This window comes from Plecotus auritus, assembly GCF_963455305.1.
Source record: "Plecotus auritus genome assembly, chromosome: 3".
Lineage (NCBI taxonomy): Eukaryota > Metazoa > Chordata > Mammalia > Chiroptera > Vespertilionidae > Plecotus > Plecotus auritus.
Window position 1 is genome coordinate 125,746,670 of NC_137772.1, and position 14,205 is coordinate 125,760,874.

The 14,205-nt window shown below is 43.4% G+C and overlaps 3 protein-coding genes across 7 annotated transcripts in view; 1 reads left to right on the plus strand and 2 right to left on the minus strand.

The window, feature by feature from the left end:
* The window catches only part of POLR1D (RNA polymerase I and III subunit D), a 55,056-nt gene extending 42,808 nt beyond the window's left edge, over positions 1 to 12,248 (minus strand). The window contains exon 1 of the mRNA XM_080660650.1: positions 12,124 to 12,248. Within this exon, the coding sequence (XP_080516776.1) occupies positions 12,124 to 12,149 (26 nt within the window). The 5' untranslated portion in view covers positions 12,150 to 12,248. The remainder of the gene's footprint in view (positions 1 to 12,123) is intronic.
* On the minus strand, positions 10,680 to 12,321 carry LOC308244545 (DNA-directed RNA polymerases I and III subunit RPAC2). The gene is made up of 2 exons (XM_080660651.1): positions 12,124 to 12,321; positions 10,680 to 11,247 (listed from the first exon to the last, which is right to left on the minus strand). Exons 1-2 carry the CDS (start codon positions 12,147 to 12,149, stop codon positions 10,872 to 10,874), a joined length of 402 nt encoding a protein of 133 aa, XP_080516777.1. The 5' UTR covers positions 12,150 to 12,321; the 3' UTR covers positions 10,680 to 10,871.
* A 1,127-nt stretch (positions 12,322 to 13,448) lies between these two features.
* The window catches only part of LNX2 (ligand of numb-protein X 2), an 86,790-nt gene continuing 86,033 nt past the window's right edge, over positions 13,449 to 14,205 (plus strand). For 2 of the 5 annotated variants that reach the window (XM_080660314.1, XM_080660312.1), the window contains exon 1: positions 13,470 to 13,675. The gene's annotated coding sequence lies outside the window, so the exon portion shown is untranslated. Of the gene's footprint in view, positions 13,676 to 14,205 lie in introns of all 5 variants that reach the window. The other 3 variants (XM_080660313.1, XM_080660311.1, XM_080660315.1) reach the window with 3 other exon arrangements.

Genomic DNA, 14,205 nt, shown 5'->3' on the forward strand with positions numbered 1-14,205 from the left:
TGAGCCTAAGGAGTCAGGCACTCCTGGGTTTGTATTTACTTATAAGCTGTATAAGCTTAAGCTGGTTACTTCTGCAAACTTCAGTTTCCATTTCTATAAATGCAAAAAACACTATCTACCTTGAAACAGGATTAATCTGTTTTTTCCCACTTGGGTAGGTGAATCAGTCTTCTTCATAGTCACAGCTACATGTCTGTTAAGCTGTCTGCTTTTGGCTAAGAATAAGCCCAGTTGACTTCCTCATGCCCTAGCTTGTTCAGCGTAATGCTCTTAGATGGGGACCAACTTACTAGAACAAGAAAATAGAAAGGGAACTTTAGCTTGCTTGCTACAAGTCTGGACAGCAGACAGTGACATACCTGTAAGCTGACACTTCTAAAGACAGGCATTTTTCAGAAGAATAGTTTCTAATCATAAGGCCCGAGAATCCCCAATTTTTCCCATTCACTTAAGGGCAAATTGTAATCTTTGTCATGTAAACAAATAAACAAAAAACAGGAAAAAAACAACCCTCTAGAAATCAAGTCCAGAAAGCTTAGATTACAAGGTCTGATGCAGAACATAATCCAACTCGTTTACTTTGATAAATAACATGATGATTATATGCTTTATTCTTCAATTTCAGGGAAAGAGATGATAATTGATGCTTATATTCCCAAATTTATATTAATCACTTTTGAATAAAAACTCTGTGAAGTATTCCAAGCACCATGATTTAAGTATGCAGGACAGAGAAGGCAAGCAAAACAAGGTCTGAAATAACTTTAGGTGGGGAATCTCAATGATGTGTGATCCTTAACTTGAAATCTGAGTTCCAATTAAAATTCATTCTGAGATCCCATATAATTTACCAAACATGGCAGTGAGAAATTAAGAGGTGTAATTGTAAAGCTCAGGAGGATCCAAGATAACTGGATCAATTAATTGGCGTGATAATGGTCTTTTGTTATGTTAATGGATTTAGGAAAGCCCCTTGGTAACCTAACTATGGGGACTGGTTGCCAGGGAACCAACAAGGTGATTGTACGGTTGGAACATTCAGTCCCATCCCTTGACTTTCAGGGAGGGGAAAGGGGCTGGGGATTGAGTTCATTAACCAATGGCCAATGACTTAATCTCACCTATGTAATGATACCTCCTTAAAAACTCCAAAGGATGGGGGTTCAGAAAACATCTGGGTTGGTGAACATGGGGAGATTAAGGGGGAAAGGGCATAAATACTCCACACCCTGCCCCATGCACTTCTTCATCCATATCCTTTATTATAAACTAATCCATGTAACTAAATATTTCTCTGAGTTCTGTGAGCTGCTCTAGCAAAGTAATTGAACCTGAAGAAGGGGTCATGGGAACCTCCAATTTATATAGCCCATTTGCCAGAAGCCCAGGTCACAACCTAGACATGAAATTGGCCTCTGAAGGGTTGGGAATGGGGGTGGGGGTGGTGTGCAGTCTTGTAGGACTAAGCCTATACAATAACCTGTGAGGTCTGTGCTATCTCCAGGTTCAGTGTCAGAATTAACTGCTGTGGAAAACACGCACTGGAGGCCTTTACCTTCTATCAGGCCATACAAAGACCAGAATTTCTGACAATTTTCTACCAAAGCAAGGGAAAGTACATTTTCAAGGGCGAAATAAAACCTAAGCAAGAATATATCAGTTAGCCCTATTAGATTTTATTTTTTGAAATATTGACCCAAATCTGAAACCATGCAGTAGGTATAAAGTAGAGCAGGTGCTCACAAAACCAACTGTGGCCACATTGAGAGGGAGGATTTCTCACTAATGTAAGATATACTCACTTATAGCCAAATTTGGGCTTTCCAGATCCAAGTCCTGCCTTCTTAGATGTGTATACATAACATGCCCAACTCTTCTTAGCTCACGTGACCTCTCTGGACTCGTGGACCATAACAGATGGATCCATCTGTAAGGTCCACTAGGTCCCCACTGTGCAGGCTTCATCTTTGGCACTCTATCTTTGTCACTCTTATCTTTGTTATGACCACCTTTAGCCTAAAGAACTCCAGTCTGTCTCCTCCCTGACAGTCCCGGTCTGTTGTCATTTATATGTGACAGACTATGGAGCTAAAGACATACAACCACACATTTGTGGTTTTTAACTCCAAAGATTATAGAATAGTTATTTCAGCCATTCAAATTCAAATTTAGCTTAGGATATTTAGTGAAAAAAATACATTTATTGATAAGTATTTTTTGAGCATCTACTATGGGTCAGGCACTGTTCCAGGGGCTGTAGATACTGCCAGATGGTGTTGGGGTAGGGGCTACAATTTTAAACAAGGTGAAAGAGTTAGAAAAAAATGACATATATATTCACAGTTCTTTGGTTCAACCTGATTGTAAACTACAAAGGCAGAAACCAAATAAGATTCACCTTTGCATGCCTAGTACCTGAGACACAGCAGGACTTCAAAAACAGCTGCTGAAATAAAATACATATAGTCTACATTTTCCCAAAGCAATGCTACTTATAATTTATGGCATCAGTTTATCAAAACAGCAGGTCAGGAAATAAATGTATTATTTGGCATTGACAAAACAGCAAACCTTAGAGTCAAATCATTTGAATTCCTCCTCATGGTCCCCAAAACAATAACCCTACAACTTTTGACCCACTGGAATTCTGTGGGGACCAGATTCCAAGGATAATCTTATCACTGTTTCATGTTGTTGCTGCTGTAAAACAAAAATGTCCTTTTTTCAACTTCAAGTGAGAGATATGGTACCTTTTATTGTAGACTAGTAAGAGCAAAGGTAACAAATGTAGCATGGGACAAAGGTGGTAGGGATGGCAGTATCTAAGGCTCTTGTGATAGAGAAGACATAAATGAAACGATTCCAACGTACAACTACCTTTATTGAAGCTCTTTGATGATTATCACCTCAGCTCTCCCATGGAAGCCACAGGAGAGGCATGCTTCCTTGCCTCACTCTAGAATTTTTTTTTTTCTCAAAGCTTGTTAACTGTGATGGCTGAGTATGCAAGTGTTATCTGATGAGTGTACAAACTAATGTCATTAAAAATCATCAGTCCTTCTCTGCAGTCTGTTCTCTGTTGCAGCAGTCCTGCCAACACTTGACATTTGGTCATATATGCATTCTCATTTACTGAATAAATACTAATGATACCCTGCTCTATGCCTGGTAGGGTTTTAAGTACTAGGGATACACACGCAAACAAGGATGAAGCCCTTGCCCTCAGGGAGCCTATATTTAAATGGAGTCAGACAACAAACATATAATACACACACACACACACACACACACACACACACACACACACACACACATATATATACACATAAAACTAGAGGCCCGGTGCATGAATTTGTGTACCAGTGGGGTCCCTTGGCCTGGCTGCGGGATCAGGCCAAAACCAGCTCTCCGACATCCCCCAAGGGGTCCCAGATTGCAAGAGGGTGCAGGCCAGGCTGAGGGACCCCACTGGTGCACTATCGAGGCCAGGGAGGGACGTAGGAGGTTGGCCAGCCAGGGAGGGACCATGGGAAGGCTTTATGGACACACCCTGTTTCGCTCAGTCCCAATTGGCCAAACCCCAGCAGCAAGCTAACCTACTAGTTGGAGGGTCTGCCCCCTGGTGGTCAGTGCATGTCATAGTGACTGGTCGACTATCTTTCCCCTGGTGGTCAGTGCACGTCATAGCAAGTGGTTGAGCGGCCTTAGCATATCATTAGCATATTACCCTTCGGTTGAACAGCTGACTGGACGACCAGACACTTAGCATATTAGGCTTTTATTATATAGCATATCGGTTAATGAAGAGTACTATAAAGGAATGAAGGTCAGGGATAGAAAATGGTGGAGGGCCCAGAAGTTGTGGCTTAGAGGTTGAGCGTCGACCCTATGAACCAGGAAGTCATGGTTCCATTCCCAGTAAGGGCACATGCCCGGGTTGCGGGCTTGATCCCAAGTTGGGGGTGTTGCAGGAGGCAGCTGATCAATGATTTTCTCTCATCATTGATGTTTCCCTCTCTCTTCCTCTCTGACACCAATAAAAATGTATTTCCAAAAAAGAAAGAAAATGGTGGAGGTTTATATGTAGGCACACATACTATTTTAGAGAAGGCAATTATGGTAGACAGCTTCCAAGAAGGTCCTAAGGATCCTCTCCTCTTGATATGTGCACCCTTGTAAAATTCACCCCCAGTGTGGGCTGGACCTATTGAGTTACTTCTAACAAACAGAATTCAGCAGAAGTGATGGGCTATCCTTCTGAGACTAGGATATAAAAAGACTGTGGCTTCCATCTTTAGCTCTCTCTCTTTCCTGGATCGCTTGATCTTGGGGAAGCCAGATGCCATGGCATGAAGCAGTCCCATGTGAATGAGCTTGGAAGTAAAATATCCCCCATTCAAGTCTTGAGACGATTGCAGCCCACATGACACCTTGATTACAGCCTTATGAAAGACCAAGTCACAATTACCCAGTCAAGCTCCAACCAGATTCCTTATCCACAGAAACTATGAGAAATGTTTTTGTTTTTGTTTTTCAGCCACTAAGTTTTAGGACAATTTGTTATACAACACTAAATAATTAATACAGTGGTCAAGAATGGTCTCTCGGAGTAAATGGCAAAGTCTCTGATATGGAACAAGCTAGGCACACTTAGAAGGGAGAAGGCCAGTATGACAGCCAGTCACAGGTTATAATATGGACAGAGACCGGTTGGAGCAAGCCAGCCTTGACGACTGCTGTGGATAATGAGGCATAACTAGTACTATGAAGGCTACTATTCCAACTACCACAAACTGGCTTAAACAATAACCAATATAACAACAATAATAGCAATAGCTAATATTTGCACATTTAAATATACAGTACTAGGCATTGTACTAAAAGCTTTATTTCACTTAGTCTTCACAATAACCCTATAAAATAGGTATTATTATTATTAGCCCAATCTTACAGATAAGGAAACTGAGGCTCATAAAAATTAAGTCACTCTCCCACATTCACAAGTTAGGAATGTGGAAGATAGGCCTTCTGACTTCAGAGGCCTTACCCTTCATCTCCACACAGTACTATCTTGAAAGAGAGGCCCTTAGAAAGAAAGCCTCTTTCACCCTTGAAAAAGAAAACAAACAAAACCAAAACTGTTGTTTAAACAAACTAGTTCAGCCGAAACCGGTTTGGCTCAGTGGATAGAGCGTCGGCCTGCGGACTCAAAGGTCCCAGGTTCGATTCCGGTCAAGGGCACGTACCTTGGTTGCGGGCACATCCCCAGTGGGAGATGTGCAGGAGGCAGCTGATCGATGTTTCTCTCTCATCGATGTTTCTAACTCTCTATCCCTCTCCCTTCCTCTCTGTAAAATATCAATAAAATATATTTAAAAAAATAAAAATAAAAAAATAAACAAACTAGTTCAGTCTCTGATTAGATGTTCCTGGCAGTTTGATTTTCTCTTGGAGCCCTTTTACTAGTATTGGTTGAGGAATTATGTACAATTTTTTTTGAGGTTTGATCCAGGTCAGCATGATAAATTTAGAAAATCAAACAGGCAACTTTTCTTTTTGACATATATTAAATGCCTTAATTAACAAATATGGAATTTACTGAGGATTAGTATGATTAGATAAAATACTAATATATTCCATTTTCTGCAATTTTATACTTAGCTGACCTAGCTTGAGTCCTGGCTTCCTATCAATATTCAGGTATTTCAGTACCAAACCAGGTATCCATCTGCTATAGAACTTGCTTTTCCTTCCTGCTTAACCTGTCTTGAACCTTGGGAAATATTATAAATGTTCCATCAGAATCTTAATTTCTTTGTGAAAGAGGAGACACACAATCCATTTATTTTTAAATTTTATTTACATCCTATTAATAGGAATGCTATTTTAAACTGTTTTTCTGAAAAGCAATGGTGTTGGCATACTGATAACATTCCATATTGGAGTTCACAAATTTATATTATAGTGCTGCGTGAGCTAGAGACAAAAAAATAACAGGTTACTAAAGTCTTTTGTTTTCAAGTTTTCACCTAAAAGAAAATTAACAAAGCTAGCTTGTTTGACAGAATTACAACAATAGCTAACATTGATTAGAGTATGCTATATGGGACAGATAATATCCTATATACCCAGCAGAAATGATGGGCTGAATAATAGTTATAGTATCCCAATCTTACTGACAAAGGACAAAGAAGTCAAACAGCTTGTCCAAGGACATATAGCTAAAGTCTAGAGGCAAGATTCAAGCAATATGATTTCAATAGTGCAAACTGTTAGTTCCTACGCTATACTGCCTCAGTTATTTAGCCTGAAAAGATATGCAGGATCCCAAGCCCACCAACTTCTGCTTCTAAGAAAGATATGTTTTTCTCAAAAATACAAAAAAAAAAAAGTCCCATTAAAATAAATTCAGCTCCCCTAATACATATATATTACTACCCAATTCAAAACTCCTACACAATATCCTAGTGTCCCAGACAGTAACTTATTCTTTTCTATAATTATTAGGTAAAAACATAGATTAAAAATGTGGTATAAATCTAGGTACTAATAAAATCCACATATACACAATGCTGAAAGTTTGTTTCTTTAAAAAGGTTCATAATTTTGCTTTTTCTATGGTAAATAATCTAAGTTCATCTTTTAGAAAATTCTGAGCATATTCTTCTTTATGCCTGGTCTGTCTGTTATTTCTGTTCAAATGTCACCTCTTCAGAAAGGCCTTCCTTAACTATTCAGTCTCTCAGTGCCCTCTCACCCCCATCATTCTTTTACTTCCCATTTATATCACTACCTTAAATTACATTATATATTTATGCACTTATTTCTATTAGAAAATAAACTGCATGTAGGCAATTTGTTCCTTTCTACATCCCTAAATGTGCCTGAATATATATGTACTCACTAATATTTATGGATTGAGTAGATGAATGAAATGTTCTGAGAAGAGCAACTTGGTGAAGGCAGACAGATGTAAGAGTCTGTCAGCTTACTGCCCTGATTGCCTCCTCCTATCCCCAATCTTCACATCTGTAGCCCTGGATTAAAATTCTTGTCTAAGATGTAAATTCTTCTAACATGGGTGAGAGAAGGAGTTAAGAGTGGTTGCTCTCATTAGCAAGGACAGGCTGGGAACGAGATGGTATACCCCGTCATTCTGGTTTGGGTTTTGAGGGGGTGGTAGAAATAAAGTGGTCAACGACATGGTTATGAGGCTATTTACAACACTTCTGTTACATTTAATCCTACATAGAATCTATCTCCAAGTTATTTTAATTATTTTTTAGCTTTCTGGTATTCATCCTTTTACCTCCATTCCTATAACTTGGCCTCCTTATATTACACCTGGACTGTTACATATGTCCAACTCACTGCTGTCTCCCAATGTTTCCTTCTACTCATCCATTATGCACAGGCACAGGATGAAAAAACAAAACCTTTATGGCATTCCCTAGCTCAAGAGTCTTTAATGGTTCATTTACACTGGGAAACAGGAAACTATTTATCTGCAGTGCCTAGCACAGTGGCTGGCTGAGGGGGTACTCATGAAACAATCATTCTTCACTAGTGTCTCTCACTGATACCATTCTATGTTCAGCACATAATACTCTATACTGAACATTAGGACACTTCATCATAAATGAAATCTGTTTTCTTTTTCATATGTACAACTGTCTTCTCTCCAAAACCACATAGAGCTTTTCAGGACAGACTCATCTCTTATCTGCACCATTTCTCAGGACTGTGCCATGACTATGTACATATTTGTTGCATAGAGATCCACTAATTTAGGTTTGGAAGAAATTTCATTATGGAAAAAAAATACAAACCATACATTAACCAAACTGGGATAGTTTGTAAAGTTTCAAATAGCAAGCAAAACAACATTAAAAACTTGAGCTCAAAAGATTTGGGATCTTTATAAGTATTTGAAAGTACACTAGTGGACTCGAGTAAACTTCCTAGGACCCCAGTTGGAGGGATATTACAAAGATTGTCTTCGATTCTAAAATTATGCTAACCAAAATTGATGACTTTTGCCTAGTGATCTGGAGACTACAATCTCTTTTTTAAATCTTCTCTCAAGGATATTTTTTCCATTGATTTTTTTAGAGAGTGGAAGGGAGTAAGAGATAGAGAAATATTGATGTGAGACAGACACATTGATTGGTTGCCTCCCAAACACACCCCGACCAGGGCTGGGAACAAACCCGCAATACAGGTAGAGGTATCGGTATGCATGCCCTGGACCAGGAATCGAACCTGCAATACTTCCGTCCACCAACTGATGCACTAACCACTGAAAAAACTGGACAGAGTGTAACTACAATCTTAATAACTTGTTCAAGAGAAACAAAATGGTGGGCCATAGAACTTGATATGCTTTCATATTTCCTGAAATACATGACACTCTTTGGATCAGAATGGTACTGAATGGACATTTTATATAGACACTTTTTTTTTTTTATCTCTACAGAGATTCTGTAGGCACTTGTGTGTTATACCAACTAATTAGAGCATTTAGATATTACAGCTATATGCAATTTATAATTTGTAAAGTGCTTTGAAAAATGTAAAGTGCTAGGTAAGCAAATTATTATATACTAGTGGCCCAGTGCACAGATTCGTGCACATTGAAAGGAAATTAATTAAGAGAAATGTTTTAATATCACTATTCACCCTTTCTTTATAATAGAAGTGCGAGGATCGGGCTCCCTCCTCTCTGGTTCTGGGGTGTGTCACCCAAGAACCGTTGCTGCCAAGTCACTGCAGCTCAGCAGCTCCTGCATTGAGCATCTGCCCCCTGGTGGTCAGTGCGCGTCACACCTACTGGCTGGTCAAACAGTTGCTTAGCCTTTTATTATCCTATATAACAAAAGGCTAATATGCAAATCAACCAAACAGCAGAATGACCAGTAGCTATGATGCGCACTGACCACTAGGGGGCAGACACTCAACGCAGGAGCTGCCCCCTGGTGGTCAGTGCACTCCCACAGGGGGAGTGCCGCTCAGCCAGAAGCCGGGCTCACAGCTAGCAAGCACAGTGGCGGTGGCAGGAGCCTCTCCTGCCTCCGTGGAAGCACTAAGGAGGTCTGACTGCCGGCTTAGGTCCGCTTCCCATGATTTCTGGAAGATCTTCACTGACTTCCACACCTAAAGTAGAATCTCCTCTCATGTTTTCTTTCTCCTCCTACCCCCACAAATACAATGTAAATTTTTTTACTCCTTTTATAATGTACACTCCATATCATCCACTAGCATAAGAATAAGACCTGTGTCTCATCCTAGGACCTGGTATATGCTAGGTCAGTGGTCGGCAAACTGCGGCTCACGAGCCACATGCGGCTTGCTAGCCACGGTTTGCCGCTCTGTTGACTAATGAGTTTGCCGACCACTGGGATAGGGGCTTAATCACAAGGAACAACAGCAGCCTGTAATTATTGGAATCGAGAGTCTAGGTCAGTGGTCGGCAAACTCATTAGTCAACAGAGAGGCAAACCGCAGCTCGCGAGCCGCAGTTTGCCGACCACTGTGCTAGGTGATCAATAAAAACAAAATATATTTATCTAAAGAAGTTGCATGTAGAAAATGCAGGTTCTGTGGTAGGCCAGTAGAAGAGGTCTGATATGAGTGAGTTAAAGGCTACATATCATAACTAGCTACATGGATTCATCTGGTATTTACTAATGGTCCACTACCTATTAGGCATTGTGCTACAAGTTGGTATAATGGTAGACAACATAAGCACTAATAATCACATAAATCCAAGACCAGGAAACAGAGTATAATGAAAGCGCAGGCAAGTACCCAATCTAGGATGGGGAGTCTTACATCTAAGTTCTTACCTACACTACAGTATGGCAGAAGTAAGAGTCTTCCAGGAAGAAGGAACAAAGCATAGAGTACTGGGGTGTGGGTGCTCAGGTACAAAGTTGACAAGACACTTAGGGTAAATTAAGAATCAAGTTGGCATAGGATAGATATCAATCAAGTTTGAAGAAATAAATAAGACAGCTCTTAGATGTGATTCTCGGATATCTTATTTTTTAAAAATCATTTTGGTCACATGGAATTTTCTTTCTTCCTGCCTTACTTCCTTTTAAACACTGCTTCTTTTACGTAACCATGGGCTATACTTAAGATACCTAAGGACTGAAAAGGTTATCTGGTCATCCCAGTAATCTTCCTCTCTAATAGAATTAAATTCTCTTGACTTACTTAGGTCAAAATAAAGCAGTAAACTGATATCCTATAAATATGATGGAGCTTGATACTACCTAAAATTCTTATGTGAAACCCGAATTCTCAGTTTTTTCAAATGATTCCCCACCCTTACCCAATCTACCAATCACAGCAAAGAATTAATTTTCTCATGAATTATTAAAAAACACGTAGCAAGAAGCCAAGTTCTCCCCCCTACTTCCATCTTTCTTTCTTGCTCTCCCCTATCCCCCCAAAAAACCAACCAGAATCTATCTGGGGTCATGCTTTACTGCACATCTCCCTCTCCCCCAATCACAGCCATGAATGCTTATTTCTTTTAATTCCCTTAATAAAAGTCCTTGTCTAGACCCATGCTTTTCTCATAGCTTCCTCACTTTCAATGTTGGCTTAATTAATAAACAAATACCCCCCAAATAGTCAACCTTGAGGATCAAGGAACAGAAACCACTCAAATTAGTTTAAAGAGGGAATTTATTAGAATACACAGGTTCTTGCAGGGATTTCCATAGCTGTAATGAGTTAATAGCTAGAATCACACCTTTCTGAAGGGCAGATCATGTTGTAATAATAAACTTCTATTTCTGGGTTTTGCAAGATCAAGAAGAGAATATCCCAGAGGATGTTCCTCCCTCTATAGTGCACAGGGACTAGAATGTGGATTCATTTCTGCTTGCTTTTTGGTCCTTATATTCCTTTATGCTGGCCTCAAACTTGTCAAGCACGTGTTGGCAGACATTCATGAGCTCATTCAGGCCTCTCTGAAATGGCTCAACAGCTGGAAGAGCACCTCGAGTCTGAATTCGTAAATTAATTTTACTCTCTGAAGGATGGGTTGTAGTGTAACCACAAAATTCCACTTCCGGGTTCTTCATGATCATGTAACGAAGAGAATTTCCTAGGGTATGGTCCTCCTCGTGCAAAACAAATGTCACACAGTGTCTATCTGTTCCAGCTGCCTGGACCATTTCCAGAGCTGTCTTCCTCTCGCCTTCAGCCATTGAGGTCTTCAATCCAGACATTTTTCTACGTACATATTTTTTATAAAAATGAGATCATACTGAATATGGTTTTGTAACTAGCTTTTTCATTTACTATATCACAATTGCAACACATTAATACTCGATGTACTCCAATTACATAAAACTATTAGCATTAGCCCCTTATTTTCCTGCTTCCACATTTTCTATCAATAAATACCTAATTTATTGCCTCCAGTTTCTCCCTAGTCCATTTGACCACCTACATAGCCAAAGGGGAATTTTCTTAAAACACAAACTTAAATGTTTGCTAAAATATTCTTTTGATAGAATCACAATAAAGTATAGGATTAGAATAGGGTAACCTTGCAAGAGAATGAAAAGGGAGTTGGAAGGCGTAGAGAAACAGATTATTATAAAATTAGAGGCTACAGATGATTAACATGCAGGCCCAACTATGGCTTCCATTTGGAGGAAGTAAGGAAACTAGAATGGTAAGTCTGTAAGGAGTCAATCAGGCAGAAGGGAGAAAGAGAACTCAGAGCACAGAGGAGGGAGTTGGGCCACATTACAGGGACGTAGGCCTGATGTGTGATTTCACACGTTAGCTGATTTACTCTTGCTGTTCTAATTGGGGATGGGCAGTTTGGGGATTTCTCACAACTAGATACCTCCTTGGTATCTAGTGTTCTGAGCGTTTCTATTCAAACACATCTCTGTCTCCTCTCCTTTTCCCAATCGGAGCCCTCTCTCCCGCCCAGGCGCCCATTCCTCTCTCGTCCCCTGCCTTCCCAGTCAGGCCTTAACGCAGAGGCTGAGAACCGGCCGGCCACGGGCCCCTCCTCGGCCGCTGGCTCCGGTGCCGGGAGCGGCTCGCTCCTCCCGCCCGCTCCCTCCGCCCGTCCGCCTCCTCGGCCGTTACCTCTCCAGCTCTTGGTCCTCTTCCATCGCGGGGACGGCTTCCAGGATATTCAGGTGGAGCTGGCGGACGGGACGCTCTGCCCCATATCGCGAAACGTGCGAGAGAAGCAGGAAGGAAGGAACAACCGACCGACAGAGGAGCGGAAGACGGAAGGAGGGAGGAGGAGCCGCAGCAGCGCCCCAGGCCCCGCCCACACCGCCCCCCGGCGCGAGGAGGGCGGGGCTGGGCCCCAGCGGTTCCCTGGAGCTGCAGGAGCAAGTTCAGCCGCAGAGCTAGCGGGGCAGGTGGGGTCGGGCTCCCGCCCCACCCCCGAGGCCGAGACAGCCCCGTGGGCGCTTGAACTCAGCCCTTAGCTCCCTACCCCAGGTGTAGGCGAAGGTGGCGCGGCCCACCTGCCTCCCCCAAATCACCTTCCTACTTAGGGCCCAAATCCGGCTTCTTTTTGACTTGCTGCTAGACCTACGGGGGACGGTGTTACTCCAGCGCAGGACCCCAGCCCTTGGGGGGCTTTCATGGAACGTCAGGCTTAAATTATAGTTGACAACACATCTTAATAAATTTCACAGTAGAATTGGATAGGTTTAAGACGATATTTGTCTCATCGAGGATCATTACACATCTCAGCTAGGTCAAAGGACAAGCGTTTGTCTAGATCTTTTGGGGGGAAAGAGAGTTTGGAAGGAAACTTTCTCCTCCCATCCTTTCTCTCCTAGGATCTTTTCTACCCCAGGAGTACGTGCTCCCTCGCTTTGGACTTCCTTTTCCCTTTACCTTTTTGGCTTCTTCAACCTCTTCACCTTTGTTCTCAGGTTTCCCCTCCCCCGCCTTGGCACCCTTTCTAGCCAGACTCGCTCTCCATCCCCTCAGTTATTCTTCGCTAACAGTCTTCCCTTCCTCGCCCTCCTGCTCCCCTCGCCCTCCTCCTTCCGGCCAACCCCTGTCCCTACCACCCTGCCCCAGCTGTCCTTTCGCCCAGCACACCTACATTTCTGCTTCCCTGTGCCACCTGTTCTTCCTGAATTCCCCTAGAATTCACTGCCTCCCCGCGCTATCCAATGCCCCTCGCGGCCTCGGCATAGAGGGCAAAGATACTTCTAGAGCCTGTCTTAAGCAAGGTAATCCAGAGAACCCAGGCGAGAGCGGGTGGGGGAGGGTAGGCGGCGCGGGGCGGAGTGGGCTCACTCTAACTAGGGAGTGACGGTTCTGGCCTGACCCGCCCCCTGAGTCCTCGGATAGGTGGATCCTCTCTCTGTCCCGCCCCCTCCCGCCCTGTTCTGCTGCCAATTGGTCCAGGTGCGTGTCGGGTTGGGCGGCTGGGCCCTGGCGTTTCCCCCGGGGAAGGCAGCAGGGGTGGTTGAGAAGTGAAGTCTTAGCCAGAGTTTGCTTCTTGCCAGGAAATCTGCAGCGGCCGCGGCGGCGGTGGCGGCAGCGATTCCCGGCCGAGCGGAGGCCGCCTCGCTCCCGGCTCCCTCAGCGGGCCAAGGAGAGCGAAGCGGGCTCTGGGCTGAGGCGCCCGGAGCCGGTGCGCGCCCCGGACAGCCGCGCTTTCCCAGTGAGTAACTTTGTCTGGACCGCGTCGCTCCGCACACTCCCGCCGGGTCCCGGGCTGCCGCATCAGGTGCGGGCGTCGGTGGGGTGTTGGGGCACCGCTGCGCCTGGGAGGCGGCCGGAGCGGCGCCGCAGCGGTCCTCCACCGCTCTCCTTCTATCTGGTCCTGGCTGCGGAGGAACGTGGACCCGTGTGGGGCTGGCCGCGCTTGTCCAGGGCGGGAGGGACCAGCTGCCCTGCGCCCAGTGCCCGCCGCCCGGCAGGCGCCTGGGAGAGGCGGGCGGCCCCCGGCTGTTACCATTTGGTGGTTCTGGCGGCGGTGTTGCTGATCTTTGCGCCCTTTGCTTTTTTAGGGAGGGGAGAGATGGGGATGAGTTCTTATTTCCTGCGTGTATGTTTTCATGAGTAAGAGTGGCACTAGCTGCCTTACATTGGGTCTTGTCACCTGGAAAGGAATGGGAAGAGACCATATCCTCCATCCCAGCCTGTTGCCTGTAAATCTCACCTTACGCTTTTTTCTTAAAAAACAAAAGA